The 16,339-nt window shown below is 43.5% G+C and overlaps 1 protein-coding gene across 3 annotated transcripts in view; it reads left to right on the top strand.

Annotated features, from left to right (window-relative positions):
* The window catches only part of LOC120063278 (ATP-binding cassette sub-family A member 2-like), a 165,949-nt gene that overhangs the window by 101,505 nt on the left and 48,105 nt on the right, over positions 1–16,339 (top strand). For all 3 annotated transcript variants that reach the window (XM_039013558.1, XM_039013557.1, XM_039013556.1), the window contains 8 exons: positions 6,170–6,284; positions 6,821–7,011; positions 9,274–9,424; positions 9,801–10,005; positions 11,402–11,560; positions 12,046–12,226; positions 12,605–12,817; positions 14,061–14,257. In XM_039013558.1, coding sequence (XP_038869486.1) covers positions 6,170–6,284; positions 6,821–7,011; positions 9,274–9,424; positions 9,801–10,005; positions 11,402–11,560; positions 12,046–12,226; positions 12,605–12,817; positions 14,061–14,257 — 1,412 coding nt within the window. The remainder of the gene's footprint in view (positions 1–6,169; positions 6,285–6,820; positions 7,012–9,273; positions 9,425–9,800; positions 10,006–11,401; positions 11,561–12,045; positions 12,227–12,604; positions 12,818–14,060; positions 14,258–16,339) is intronic.

Below are 16,339 nucleotides of genomic sequence, written 5' to 3'. Positions count from 1 at the left end.
ATACGGGAGACCGTGAGGATCCGAGTGAGGAGATGGACTCATCCATGAATGATATACCAGAAATGGACATCGGTGAGAGGACTAGTGTGTGGGTATCAGAACAGACCTCGGAGGAAACACAGTCGGAGCCCTCTGAAAAAGAGACCCCAGATGTGCTGGAAGATGAGCAACTGGCGAGGGACCCTCAGAACTCACCACATTCTGAGGGTGCCACTGGTGGCACAAGCATGTCAGAGCTAACCTTTGGAGAAGAAATGTCCGAACCCTCTGAGGAAGAAAGACATTCTGAAGATGCCACTGGTGGCACAAGTTCCAGCAACAGTCACAGAACCCTTGACCTTGACTACCCATCGACTGTGGACAGTGACCCACCAATGGTGGTTGTAGTTGAACAGGTTAAACGTAATGATAACTCTGTTAGGACTGTCAGGTCAGGGGCTGGTCGAGTTAGGAAACGCCCAGTGAGACTCATTGAGACTATGCAGACACAGAGGGTTTTTCATACAGAATTCATTAGAGTACCTGTGTGGGTGTAGGATTAGAATCCAAGTCTGTAGCCACAATTTTTTTTTAAACTTTTAACGTTCAAGAGACCCTATAGAGGTAATGGGTCAGGGGTCATGTAGGCCAAGGTTTTTCTGTCTGAGGTTCTTATTGTCACTGAGTGTACTGAACATGTAACAGGCATGTTTTCCTACAGGGTCTTTGAATTCCCCTAATTCTCTTTAGAGAATAGTCTTTGCACTGGAATATTTGGTGACATATGTATTGCAAGGTATTGCATACCTCATTTAGTTTCTTTGTAGTATGCAAGTGTAATTCAGCAGGGGAGAATGTAACAGGGTTGGTTATGTTTCCACTTGCCTCTAAAGAAATGTGTATTTGATGTTCAAGCATTCTTATTGGTTAGTTCAACTCTGATGACAATAAGGGGTGTTGTGATTGGCCCCACTTGCAGATAGGGGGAGATCGCGAACGTCAGGTCTTCCCAGTATGAAAATGTGATGCAAGGGATTTTGTCATCGACAGCCATCAACACTGTTAAGCCCTGCACAACTAACGTGCTGTTTCCCATTTAACAACAGCAGCAGAAATAAATGATGCTCAACTGGGACCACTGGCCGAAGTGATTTATTATGAGAAAACACAACGCATGGAGAGTACACTATACATCTGTTACAGTGGCATGGGGGTCAGCGGTCGTCCATCATGGTTTAAATAATCTTCAAAGCGTAAGGATGGATTTCTGTGTCGCTGTGGCCTTGCAAGATCCAATCCAGTCAACGAGCAATTATGCTCGCCTGGAGTTCCCAAAATGTGTCTGTGGAGTGGTTTGAGGTGACTGGTAGGGCGGTGGCACTTGATCTTGTCCCCCTATGGCCTTGGAGCTGTGGATGGGGTTGCAGTAAGGGCTGTGCCCCCAATGGGGCTGTTGGAATTGCTGAATATAGGCTGTTCTCTTTTTTTCTTTGCTTGTGTCCTTCTCTCACTTTTTTCTGTTTCCTTTCCTTTGTCTACTTGCTTCACCATTAATCCTTTACTTTGTCCACTTGCTTCACCATTAATCCGTTCCTTTGTCTACTTGCTTCACCATTAATCCTTTCCTTTGTCTACTTGTTTCACCATTAATCCTTTCCTTTGTCTACTTGCTTCACCATTAATCCTTTCCTTTGTCTACTTGTTTCACCATTAATCCTTTCCTTTGTCTACTTGCTTCACCATTAATCCTTTCCTTTGTCTACTTGCTTCACCATTAATCCTTTCCTTTGTCTACTTGTTTCACCATTAATCCTTTCCTTTGTCTACTTGCTTCACCATTAATCCTTTCCTTTGTCTACTTGCTTCACCATTAATCCTTTCCTTTGTCTACTTGCTTCACCATTAATCCTCTCCTTTGTCTACTTGCTTCACCATTAATCCTTTCCTTTGTCTACTTGCTTCACCATTAATCCTTTACTTTGTCTACTTGCTTCACCATTAATCCTTTACTTTGTCTACTTGCTTCACCATTAATCCTTTCCTTTGTCTACTTGCTTCTCCATTAATACTTTCCTTTTTCTACTTGCTTCACCATTAATACTTTCACTGTTTTGCCCTTCAATAGGTCCGCTTCTCTATCCCACTTGTGGAAATCAACCAATTTAACTTTTATTTTCCTGTATCTCTTCTCTGTCTCTTCCAACTTTTCTGTGGCTTCTACGAGTCTCTCTGTACTGAGGGTCCCATCTAAAGTGAATGCTCCATTTGTCCATTTAGTCCATTTAACTGTTTGTTCAAACACCCCACTCCAAAATATTCTGACTCATCATTTTGCCAGGGCCCCGATGTTCACATTATTGGTCAATATCAATGTTGTATTTTGTGTCTTTGTAATTACGTTCTTTCTTTTATAATACAGGGGTTTAGATATATATTTTTCACAAACTCCTTCACACTAGTGTTCTATTCATGCAACATATTCGGTAATAGTAATCTTTCCTTTAATATCTTCACACCTCACATCACACAGAATCACTACATAACGTCATCAATCGAAGTCCACACAGAACTTTCTTAGGTGTTCACATCCACACCACCAGCAACGATCAGCACATCGCAATCAGCCTGAGGCACCAATGATCATGTTTTTGCTCAAACTTTTTAATGGTTCTCTCAATGCCTCTCTACCGGTAAATCAGATGGCCGGCGGTGGTGGACAGAAGCCCTATATAACGTTATCAATCGAAGTCCACACAGAACTTTGTGCAGTCCACACAGTACTTGGTTTGGCATTCACATGCACACATAAACATTTCCTTCCTAATTACACACCCACTTCAAACACCATTCACACAGAATTCCTACACAGAACATTCGTTCAGTTCACACAGAACTTTCTTAGGTATTCATTCAGACATGCGCACACAATGTACACACACACACTCAATACACTATTTCTCGCTTCTTGTTGCATCTTTATGAAGTTCATACAGAACTTGCTTAGGTTTTCACACTCGAATGCCTATATAACGTTATAAACAGTGGCGTGCCGTGGGCCTGGGGCCTGGGGCCTGGGCCTTCAGTGAGGTACTACACAGTCCCACCCGAATTAATCCACCTCATTATGATGCCATGGCTCTAGAAACTATACATTTAGACAGAAACGCAGTATAACCAGGCTTTGCGTCACCTTGAAATTGACAAATTGACATTTTTGGGTAAACAGTGTTTACCCAAAAACATGACACAATCAATGAGTCTTTTCAATATTTCCCTTCACCTTTTCATTGTGCAGCTCCGTTGCCCTGCGCGTTTGTGCTTTGAGCTGTAGATCCACTCCGGTGTCCCCAAAAGTTTTCAAAAGCACCATTGCTTATTAGTGCCCAGCCGTACTTTGGTGTCTCGTTGCTGCCTTGGTTAGACAACTCAAGTTTGCAAAGCCAGTGTGGCTCCAAACACCAAATCGATCACTTGCAAATAATAGGCATTCCCAGCAGTACAGTTTGCAGTGCTTCTCGGAGCCAAGGAGCCTGTGAGCCATTGACAGCGCTCGTAGTTGAAACTTTGAAAGTGGCGAGCGAACGAAGCACTTTCCCGCCTGTGACAGGCTTTGTGGTGTCGGGGGACCTCTCCTTACAATGTCTAACTTTTCTTGAAAAGTTCGTCTTGAGAATGGCGTTATAATTATATCCTCGACCAAATCGATATCTTCTCCTCCTTCCGCCATTGTGGGTTGAAAAAACAGCTTAGTAGTACGCGAATTAATTCGTTTATCAAATTCAGTTTCCTAGATCTCCATAGGACCTGCCTCTCAATATTGGTAATCCAATCAAAAGACGTGCACGCACTACGCCTGCTAGCTGGCTCCTGTGTAACACTGGAGCCAGCCAGAAGGCGTACAATAGCCAACTCTAAAGCTGATTGGTTGACACTAAATTTTCATTTCCATTCACTATAAGCTACAAGCGCCCGCACTGTTGATTCTGAAGGCCTGAGGGCAGATTTTAGACCCCTGGCAACACATGATGGCTGAATATGATTGGATAAAAGATCTAACATAAAGACCAGCCCTCAAAATCTCAACCTGGGGCTGGAAGCAGTGCAACCAAGAGGAAAGCTATGAAATGAAGAGTATAACTCTTACTCTGGGGAATAATTTAATACATATTTGTGGGAAAATATATTTAAAAAAAAATTATATTCTGATGATGTTTAGGCCAGCAGAGAAGGCCTTGCAGGCCCTGACGGCCCACCACTGGTTATAAACGAGGTTCACCGAACCTTCGCCTAGTTTTTCTTAGAACTTGGATCCCTTCTTAAACAACATTACTTCATTTAAATTGACTTACTGAAATCCGTTGAGTTGTCCTTCTAGGTTTCGTGGATGTTGTGTTTCCTCCCACAGTGGAGGTCTGGTCCGGGTGGGTCCTCATCCTCTTTGGTGAGACAGGAATTTTCCTCTTACGCCTTCTGAAGAACGCGCCACCGGTGTTCCCTCTCAGACCTTCACTGATGGATCACGTCAAAGATCAAACATCCTGTTTCGTGACCCCAGAATTGTTGTGGAAATTCATCACTAAGGACTCAAACTCAAAGTAAATGAATCAATCTTTATTATCACGGCGGAGAGGTTCACTAACTCAATACAAGCCTGATGAAACTCTGAAAGGGCCTTTCCCTTTTCAGTCCCTTTATAGTGCTACACAAACAAGTCATATAAGCATGGTTGGTTCCTGCATGAGATTGACTGACATCACACCAGGTTTCTTACCTTGAAACTGGGATATTGTATCACTCCTTCTAGTTCCCAGAGTAATGTTCTGGGCGTACTGCCAAATTGCTTATCAGTGATAGACTCCTTTGTGTAGTCAATCCATCACTCGCATGAACCCAACCAAGACAGGTTATAACAAAATAGCATTATGCTAAACATACGATCTGATACACAGAGAAAATTTCAATCACAGTACACTTTGAACTTCAAAGTGAATCTCAGCATATTTAAAAGTACAATCAAGAAAAACTGTATTATTTATCATAGTGATTAAGGAGTGACATTAAAACAGAGTAATTAATATGCCCCACCAACATTAGACAACTATACAGAAAAACTTAACGTTGCATCGTTAAATAAGTGAATCAAATTAATGATGAGAGAATAGTCAAATTAACTGATAACTGACACATCCATGGTGGCATAGCAGGTAGATCGGCATGCCATGAAACCAAGAGGTTGTGAGCTCAAATCCCAGGTGAGGACATGATGAAGAATAATTACTTTATAAATGAACATGCACAAATTAATCATATGTGTCAAACATGTAAGTTAAAAGCAATGTGTGTAACCAGTTGCACAGTCCTCTATTAGTTAAGATGCCAAATAATAATGTATTGTTGAATAAACATATGAGAAAGTTGAGCAAACCCATCCTTTTAAATTGACAGAATTTTTGCCAAAGTTTTCTCTAGTTGGACCTAAGTGTGGGCAACTATTTTTTAGTTAAGTAACACTTGGACCGAAAAGTTGAGTAAACGATAAACAGGCTGTGGAACCAGTTACTTCATAATAATTAGTAAATAGGTGTTTTTTGACATTTACATTTTAGTCATTTAGCAGACGCTCTTATCCAGAGCATACATTTTACATACTGAGACAAGGATATCCCTACCGGCCAAACCCTCCCTAACCCGGACGACGCTATGCCAATTGTGCGTCGCCCCACGGACCTCCCGGTTGCGGCCGGCTGCGACAGAGCCTGGGCGCGAACCCAGAGACTCTGGTGGCGCAGCTAGCACTGCGATGCAGTGCCCTAGACCACTGCGCCACCCGGGAGGACAGTGTATATTAGCCCCCAAAGCTACAAGGATGCACGTTCATGCTAGGTTTAGGACCTCATATTGAAGCTTATAGAGACCCCAACTGATATATAGAACAATCTTAAAAGTATCTACCTTGATTTAGATACAAGCATCATGAAACCTCTAACACAAAAATGCTGACCTCTTCCTAAATATTTGGTCAAATTATACATTTTGTGTATGGTTTCCTAGAAACAAGGGGTGGCTCAACTGACCCTTTGGTTCAACTTACCTCACTCTCCCCTATGGTTTCATTCCTTTGGTAGTATTTTTTTCTCCCTGCTTTAACCTATACTTTGTCATTAACAAACTTCCTGTCATGGGTCCACAGCTTCCTGTTTGTGATCGAGCACATGATGCCTCTGTGCATGGTGATCTCCTGGGTGTACTCTGTAGCCATGATGATCCAACACATTGTGGCTGAGAAGGAGCACCGGCTCAAAGAGGTGAGCTGCTTACATGTCTACCTGTGGTGGCTGTTGGCACTTTAAATTAGAGGACAGGCTCATAATAATGGCTGAAATGGAATTAATTGCACAGTATCAAACACACGTTTAATACCGTTCCATTTACTCCATTCCAGACAATATTATGATCCGTTATCCCTTCACCAACCCCCACTGCTGTCTACACTAGGATCTCAGAGTCCTGTCCTGTGTCTGTCTGTGACAGTGGAGCAGCATCACTAATGCCATCTTCTCTCTGCCATCTCTTTGGCAACCTGTAGCAGAATGATGTCGCTCATATTTACTACCTCTGTTCTGCCCCTTGTTGGAAAAATACTGATTTCAATCAAATAAAAATCTCAAACTTGAAATTTGTACGATATGTTTTTCTGAATATTTAGAATATTTACATAATTGTATTATTTTGTTCGATATGTGGTTTGAAATCACATTCTCATTCATATAAGTGCATGTAAGACTGTAAAAAAGAGGATTAACCTCTTCTGGTAACCTGTGTACTCCCTGCCTGCCTGAAGGTGATGAAGATGATGGGCCTAAACAATGCGGTCCACTGGGTGGCCTGGTTCATCACTGGCTTCGTCCAGCTGTCCATCTCCGTGACCGCCCTGACGGCCATCTTGAAGTACGGCAGAGTGCTCCTCCACAGTGACATCTTCATCATCTGGCTCTTCCTCTCCATCTACGCCATCGCAACGATCATGTTCTGGTAATGAAGACACTACTACCGCTCTGATGTTAGTCTAGTAAAAAGCATGAGTGGACATACACCCAAAATAGTAGGAGAGGCCTACGCTGAGCTCGGATCTCAGTACAGAGGGGGCGGGGCTCTGTCGAGGGGCCCTTCTTAACAAATAATTAAAAATATCAATAGCTGATATGGTCATAAACTCAAATTAGTCATCATCACATATTGAGCCAAGCAAGCCTTCATATAGAGATATAGTGCATCACTTTGCCTGACAATATTTTTTCCACATTTTGTTATGCTACAGCCTTATTCTAAAATTGATCAAATAAAACGTGTTCCTCATCAATCTACACACAATACCCCATAATGACGAAGCAAAAAGGGGTTTAAAACCCCCCAGAAATACCTTATTTACATAAGTATTCAGACCCTTTGCTATGAGACTTGAAATTGAGCTCAGGTGCATCCTGTTTCCATTGATCATCCTTGAGATGTTTCTACAACTTGATTGGAGTCCACCTGTGGTAAATTCAATTGACTGGACATGATTTGGAAAGGCACACACCTGTCTTATTTTTCATGAGTTTGCAAAAATGTAAAAGTTTTTTGCTTTGCCATTATGGGTTATTGTGTGTAGATTGATGAGGAAATGTTTTATGTAATCCATTTTAGAATAAGGTTGTAATGTAACAAAATGTGGAAAAAGTCAAGGGGTCTGAATACTTTCCGAATGCACTGTATATACAGAAGTATGTGGACACCCCTTCAAATGAGTGGACTTGGCTATTTCAGCCACACCCGTTGCTGACAGGTGTATAAAATCGAGCACACAGCCATGCAATCTCCATAGACAAACATTGGCAGTAGAATGGCCTTACTGAAGAGATCAGTGACTTACAATGTGGCACTGTCATAGCATGCCACCTTTCCAACAAGTAAGTCGGTGAAGTCTTTGCCCTGCTAGAGCGAACCTGGTCAATTGTAAGTGCTGTTATTGTTAAGTGGAAAAGTCTAGGAGCAACAACGGTTTAGCCGCAAAGTGGTAGGCCACACAAGATCACAGAATGGTACCGCCGAGTGGTGAAGCGTGTAGCGAGTAAAAATCGTCTGTCCTCGGTTACACCACTCACTACCAAGTTCCAAACTGCCTCTGGAAGCAATGTCAGCACAATAACATTTTGTCGGGAGCTTCATGAAATGGGATTCCATGGCCGAGCAGCCGCACACAAGCCTAAGATCACCATGCGAAATGCCAAGTGTCGGCTGGAGGGGTATAAGGCTTGCCGCTATTGGTCTCTGGAGCAGTGTAAACACGTTCTCTGGAGCGATGAATCACGCTTCACCATCTGGCAGTCCGACGGACGAAGCTGGGTTTGGCAGATGCTAGGATAACGCTACCTGCTCCAATGCATAGTGCCAACTGTAAAGTTTGGTGGAGGAGGAATAATGGTCTGGGGCTGTTTTTCATGTGCCCTTAGTTCCAGGGAAGATACATCTTAACGATATAGCTTACAATGGCATTCTAGACAATTCTGTGCTTCCAACTTTGTGGCAACAGTTTGGGGAAGGCCCTTTCCTATTTCAGCATGAAAATGCCCATGTGCACAAAGCGAGGTCCATACAGAAAAGGTTTGTTGAGATCGGTGTGAAAGAACTTAACCTGCCTGCACAGAGCCCTAACCTCAACCCCATTGAACACATTTGGGATGAATTGGAATGCCAACTGCAAGTCATGCCTTATCCCCCAACACCAGTGCCCGACCTCACTAATGCTCTTGTGCTGAATGGAAGCAAGTCCCCTCAGCAATGTTCCAACATCTAGTTGATTCTCTCATCTCTCTTTCACTCTGTGATGTCAGAGCAGCAGTGACTGCACACACATTGATGATGTTAGAGATCTAATGAAACATGAGTCACCCTGATATTTAGCGGCTGATTTGATAAAAGCGGTAACACTCAGTTTCACTTGTCAACCTTCGACTTCTATTTTGTGAGGAACGTGTTACTTCGAAATGCTATGTCCTTAATGTATCAAACAGACAGTGACTCAGCTCCTTTGCTAGACATTCCAGGGAAATGTGTATGATCTGAATATGGTTAGGTTGTCTTACAAATGGCACCCTATTCACTTTATAGTGCACTACTTTTGACCAGGGTCCATTGGGCTCTGGTAAAAAGTATGACATTATATAGGGAATAGTGTGCCATTTGGGACACAATCAATATGCTTACAGTATTTTACTCTTGTTTGTCTGTCTGTGTCCCGTCTGTTTATGTCAGTTTCCTGGTGTCCGTGATCTACTCCAAGGCCAAGCTGGCGTCTGCCTGTGGCGGGATAATCTACTTCCTAAGCTACGTCCCCTACATGTACGTGGCCATCAGGGAGGAGGTGGCCCATGACAAGATCACAGCCTTTGAAAAGTGCATTGCTGTAAGTCTTGGCCTCTGTTCTCTTGTCGGAAGCTCTCTCATACTTTATTCATTCTTTGTTAGTCACGTACTGTGTCCATGTTTAGCCTGTGTTTGGACAAATTCAACGAGAGAAACGTCCCTCCGGGCTCATGGCTAGATTTAGTTATTTTTCTCTTTCACTGTGTCAGATGGCCTGCTTCCAGGTGTGTATAGGCGTATCATAATGTATGAGCTACGAAGGATTCAAACAAAGTGACAAGAGTCGTGAATTGATTAATTCAATGATATTCTCTGACCAGTCTGAATCAGTGAGTTCTGGAAAGATCTTCACACATGTCAATAGCTCTTAACACATTGTCTGTTGTCTTTATTCTCATTCTCTCCTCTCTCTCCAGTCTTTGATGTCGACCACAGCGTTCGGCCTGGGCTCTAAGTACTTTGCCCTGTATGAGGTGTCAGGAGTTGGCATCCAGTGGCGCACCATCAACCAGTCGCCTGTAGAGGGCGATGACTTTAACCTTGGTCTGTCCATGATGATGCTCATCATCGATGCCAGTGTGTATGGAGTACTCACCTGGTACATAGAAGCTGTGCATCCAGGTAAACAACCAAGTCTTTGGCTGCTCACTTAAATACTTCACCTTTTATGTCCCTGTTTTGTCACTTATGTTTATGGAAGTAATTGGTATGAATCCCAAATGGAATCCTATAGAGAACAATCGTAATGGCGTCTTTTTGTAGGCACTGTTGTTTGTCCCGCTTGAGCCACCCTAGTAACAACATAGCCATAACACTTCCTCAAAATAGTCAGAATCAATCTAAGATAAATCAAGAAATATGTATTGTATTTGGCTATTTTTGCAGTTTTTAGTCGCACAATTTTACGTCTAGCTAAGATGTTTAGTGCAGTATTTCTCAAGTGAAAACATGTGCATGAAAACTAGTAGTGTAGTGCAGACAGTAGCTGCTACCTAGCTGCTACTGCTCTCTCTCGTCTCTCTTGTTGAATGACAGCAAATACCGTCCTTAGTTCCCACCCCTACTGTTGACCAATCACAGACAAAGGGGCTTAGACTTCAGCTACCGAACTTCGACTTGCCTCAAGAAAGCATTTTATGTGCGTGAACAGCCGATAAAACCCTGCCGAACACCAAAACGAACTAAAACGTCACAAATTTTTTCCATAATATTTGTGTGAACTGTTTTGACCGGGAAGCATGCGACAGGCTTAAAACAAAAAAAATTGTTTACTCTGGTTCGTTCAGCCATTCCTATTTGGGAAATCATTGGGGACAAAATTGGGTTTTGGGATAAAAATAAGGTCTGAGGTTAATACAGGCTAAGGAGATCTTATACGTTTTGTTCTATGAGATAATATCAGTCAGTTAACATGACCTTAATGAATGATGAAGCCTTTGTGTTTTACATGCTTATTTTTTTATTTTAAGATGTATTTAATTAGGCAAGTCAGTTAAGAACAAATTTATTTACAATGACGGCCTACACCGGCCAAACCCGGACAACGCAGGGCCAATTGTGCGCCGCCCTGTGGGACTCCCAATCACGGCCGGATGTGATACAGCCTGGAATGGAAGCAGGGTGTCTGTAGTGACGCCTCTAGCACTGAGATGCAGTACCTTAGACTGCTGAACCAGGGTGTCTGTAGTGACGCCTCTAGCACTGAGATGCACTGCCTTAGACCGCTGCACCACTCAGGAGCCCATTTATGTTTTGATAACATAAATGCTTCAAAATTAACAAAAAGTGACGTTAATCTTTATCAGCTATCTCATAAATTGTATAAGATCTGCTAAGCCTGTGTTTTCCACAGATCTTATTTTCAGTGTTTATCCCCAAAACCTACAAAAAAAACCATTCATTTTCCCATAGGCTTTGGTCAACGAGCCATGGCAGAGTTAAGTATTGCAAGCAGGCGAGTTCTATTCCTTATGGGTCCTGGTCAAAGTAGTGGTCTGCTGTGGTCTCTGTCCTCCAGGGATGTATGGGCTGCCCCGGCCGTGGTACTTCCCCCTGCAGAAGTCCTATTGGCTGGGCAGTGGGCGTGTGGAGACGTGGGAGTGGCCTTGGGGAGGAGCAGCCAGGCTGAGTGTCATGGAAGAGGACCAGGCGTGTGCCATGGAACACCGGCGATCTGGTAAGCCAAGCTGCAGCCTGACCTCTGACAACCGGCGATGTGGTAAGCCCTACCAGATGTTTGTATTGAACTTTAAGGAACAAGAGTATATCTGTTCTAATCTGTTGTCACCTCTGTCAGTGGTTTACTGCATGGACCCCCAAAGAATTATCATTTTACACGTGTGAATCTCAAATAGGTTCAGGTTCTGCCATTGTTCTGTGACAATGCCTCTCTCTCTCTCTCTCTCTCTCTCTCTCTCTCTCTCTCTCTCTCTCTCTCTCTCTCTCTCTCTCTCTCTCTCTCTCTCTCTCTCTCTCTCAATTCAATTCAATTTAAGGGCTTTATTGGCGTGGGAAACATATGTTTACATTTCCAAAGCAAGTGAAAAATATAATAAGCAAAAGTGAAATAATCAATCAAAAATTAACAGTAAACAGTACAGTTTCAAACGAATAGACACATTTCAAATGGCATATTATCTCTCTCTTTCTATCTCCCTCCAGAGGAGATGCGTGGTATGGAAGAGGAGCCCAGCCACCTGCCCCTGGTGGTGTGTATAGACAAGCTGACCAAGGTGTACAAGACGGGCAATAAGCTGGCCCTCAACAAGCTGAGCCTCAACCTTCATGAGAACCAGGTGGTTTCCTTCCTGGGCCACAACGGAGCCGGCAAGACAACCACCATGTGAGAGAGATGAATGGGAATGTGCCCACGTGTGTTAGAGGGTTCCAGTCATTTCTGTTGTTGTGTTGTGTTTACGTGTGGATTCACAGAAGGAGACAGAGAGGTTTGTGTTGTATGTTTTGGTAAGACTGTGTTTGAAGGGGTATTCTTCAACCGCTATTTTTAAAAGATTTTCATGTAATGATGAATTATAAACAGGCCATACATAATGTTGTCTATAACATCACCATAACTTTCCCATAATCTTCCCATAACATCCCCATAACGTCCACAAAATGGCCTTCAAATACATTGTTCCATTTGTTTTCTGTGTCCATTTCTTCCCTCTATAATTAACCCTATCAATAACAACCATTCGTTTTCTGCTACCGTCCCCAGGTCTATTCTGACAGGTCTGTTCCCGCCCACCTCGGGCTCAGCCACCATCTACGGCCATGACATCCGTACTGACATGGAGCGTATCAGGCAGAACCTGGGCATGTGTCCGCAGCACAACGTGCTCTTTGACAAGCTCAGCGTGGAGGAGCACCTGTGGTTCTACTCCAAACTCAAAGGCATGGCCGAGGAGGACATCCGCAAGGAGATGGACAAGTATACCACATCCCATTTTTATGGTTTAACCAAATTAAAGACCCTAAGGTGTTAAACTATCAACATGGCATTAGATAGATTTGGATAAAAGCTCACATCTTCATATTGAAGGGTCGAAATGGTATATATAATTACAGCAAGGTCGAAATTGTGGTGTAGAATTTGGGGGGGATGAACAGTAGACGGGGGTCCAGGGGTCCTACCCCGTAATATTGGGAGACATTTTAAAACGCATTTCCTGCAATTCTATGCAGTTTGACATGACTTATTATGCCTCTCTTGATGGTTATTTTAAAGGGGTATATGGAAGGGTATTTTGAAATATAAGTGGAAGAATAAGTCATCACATCATTATTTCAAGGCAAATATTAAGAAGACACAAAAGATGAAGAGTTGTTTTATATTTGGAGTTCGCTTACCTTGTGCCCAGTCCACTTTTTTTTCTATAATAATTGAGTGTGAACATACCATGGACAAAGACTGATGCGTGTGTCGTTGAATGTTTTCCCGACCGTATTCTGTCAGCTTCCACTCGGTCATTCTGAAAGTGTTTCTTCTAATGACAGAAGCACAGATGATGTAATACTGTTTTGGTGCATTCATTTTACCCTGCCAGGGTAAATCGTTAAACTCGATGGAGCAGCCCCCCCCAAAATTTTCCAGCCAGCGGAAAAAATAGAATGATTGACAGCCATCTGACCTGATAAGACCGGGGGGGGGCACCAAAGGTGGCCAATCATATTTCATGGGGGTCTTGTGCCAAACCCCCCTCATACCACCCCTGACATACATTAGTGGGGGAGGGGCTTGAATAGATGGTGCAGCTGAGCAGGGGAGACGCATTTGGGGCCCCGGAGCACCTACCTTCAGCAAACTTATTCTACACATTTTGTCATGAGACTGAGATAAATTTTGCCGTTTTAAAGCTAATTTCCTGCAATTCTACACATTTTGCCATGGGGAAGTAAGAACAATGTGCTTTTCATAGCTCATCTCATGCTATTCTTCACATTTTGCCATGAGGATGAGAGAAAATGTTGCAGTTTTAAAGCAAATTTCGGTATTGCTTATGACATGTTCATATGCTACCTGGGGAGCCACTGACCTCCAGGGTGCCCCCCCACCCTGCCATCCCCCATGGTAATTTTGCCTATGAATTACAGGAGCCAGCAGTGATAACTAATCATACCTATCCATATCTCAAAATAATGTAAATTTCAAGGTGCTGTGTGTGTGTTGTCAGGATGATCGAGGATCTGGAGCTGAATAATAAACGGCACAGCCTGGTGCAGACTCTGTCTGGAGGAATGAAACGGAAACTGTCCGTAGCCATAGCGTTTGTGGGCGGCTCCCGGGCAGTCATCCTGGATGAGCCCACGGCGGGGGTAGACCCTTACGCACGCAGAGCCATCTGGGACCTCATCCTCAAGTACAAACAGGGTGAGACATGGGTCAACCGCACACATTAACCCTAACCCTCACACACTAGCACTCACAACAGGGTGAGACATGGGTAAACCTCACACACTACAGTGCACTACTTTTGACCTAGTGTAACCCTGTTCCCTATACAGTGCTCTACTTTTGACCTAGTGTAACCCTGTTCCCTATACAGTGCTCTACTTTTGACCTAGTGTAACCCTGTTCCCTATACAGTGCTCTACTTTTGACCTAGTGTAACCCTGTTCCCTATACAGTGCTCTACTTTTGACCTAGTGTAACCCTGTTCCCTATACAGTGCTCTACTTTTGACCTTGTGTCACCCTGTTCCCTATACAGTGCTCTACTTTTGACCTAGTGTAACCCTGTTCCCTATACAGTGCTCTACTTTTGACCTAGTGTCCCCCTGTTCCCTATACAGTGCTCTACTTTTGACCTTGTCACCCTGTTCCCTATAGAGTGCTCTACTTTTGACCTAGTGTAACCCTGTTCCCTATACAGTGCTCTACTTTTGACCTAGTGTCCCCCTGTTCCCTATACAGTGCTCTACTTTTGACCTAGTGTAACCCTGTTCCCTATACAGTGCTCTACTTTTGACCTAGTGTAACCCTGTTCCCTATACAGTGCTCTACTTTTGACCTAGTGTAACCCTGTTCCCTATACAGTGCTCTACTTTTGACCTTGTGTAACCCTGTTCCCTATACAGTGCTCTACTTTTGACCTAGTGTAACCCTGTTCCCTATACAGTGCTCTACTTTTGACCTAGTGTCCCCCTGTTCCCTATACAGTGCTCTACTTTTGACCTAGTGTAACCCTGTTCCCTATACAGTGCTCTACTTTTGACCTAGTGTCCCCCTGTTCCCTATACAGTGCTCTACTTTTGACCTAGTGTAACCCTGTTCCCTATACAGTGCTCTACTTTTGACCTAGTGTAACCCTGTTCCCTATACAGTGCTCTACTTTTGACCTAGTGTAACCCTGTTCCCTATACAGTGCTCTACTTTTGACCTAGTGTAACCCTGTTCCCTATACAGTGCTCTACTTTTGACCTAGTGTAACCCTGTTCCCTATACAGTGCTCTACTTTTGACCTAGTGTAACCCTGTTCCCTATACAGTGCTCTACTTTTGACCTAGTGTCCCCCTGTTCCCTATACAGTGCTCTACTTTTGACCTTGTGTCACCCTGTTCCCTATAGAGTGCTCTACTTTTGACCTTGTGTCACCCTGTTCCCTATACAGTGCTCTACTTTTGACCTTGTGTAACCCTGTTCCCTATACAGTGCTCTACTTTTGACCTAGTGTAACCCTGTTCCCTATACAGTGCTCTACTTTTGACCTAGTGTCCCCCTGTTCCCTATACAGTGCTCTACTTTTGACCTAGTGTAACCCTGTTCCCTATACAGTGCTCTACTTTTGACCTAGTGTCCCCCTGTTCCCTATACAGTGCTCTACTTTTGACCTAGTGTAACCCTGTTCCCTATACAGTGCTCTACTTTTGACCTAGTGTAACCCTGTTCCCTATACAGTGCTCTACTTTTGACCTAGTGTAACCCTGTTCCCTATACAGTGCTCTACTTTTGACCTAGTGTAACCCTGTTCCCTATACAGTGCTCTACTTTTGACCTAGTGTAACCCTGTTCCCTATACAGTGCTCTACTTTTGACCTTGTGTCCCCCTGTTCCCTATACAGTGCTCTACTTTTGACCTTGTGTAACCCTGTTCCCTATACAGTGCTCTACTTTTGACCTAGTGTAACCCTGTTCCCTATACAGTGCTCTACTTTTAACCTTGTGTCACCCTGTTCCCTATAGAGTGCTCTACTTTTGACCTTGTGTCACCCTGTTCCCTATAGAGTGCTCTACTTTTGACCTTGTGTCACCCTGTTCCCTATACAGTGCTCTACTTTTAACCTTGTGTCACCCTGTTCCCTATAGAGTGCACTACTTTTGACCTAGTGTCACCCTGTTCCCTATAGAGTGCTCTACTTTTGACCTAGTGTCCCCCTGTTCCCTATAGAGTGCTCTACTTTTGACCTAGTGTCCCCCTGTTCCCTATAGAGTGCTCTACTTTTGACCTAGTGTA

This window comes from Salvelinus namaycush, chromosome 18 (assembly GCF_016432855.1).
Source record: "Salvelinus namaycush isolate Seneca chromosome 18, SaNama_1.0, whole genome shotgun sequence".
NCBI lineage: Eukaryota > Metazoa > Chordata > Actinopteri > Salmoniformes > Salmonidae > Salvelinus > Salvelinus namaycush.
This window is presented reverse-complemented; position numbering and strand designations above follow the sequence as displayed.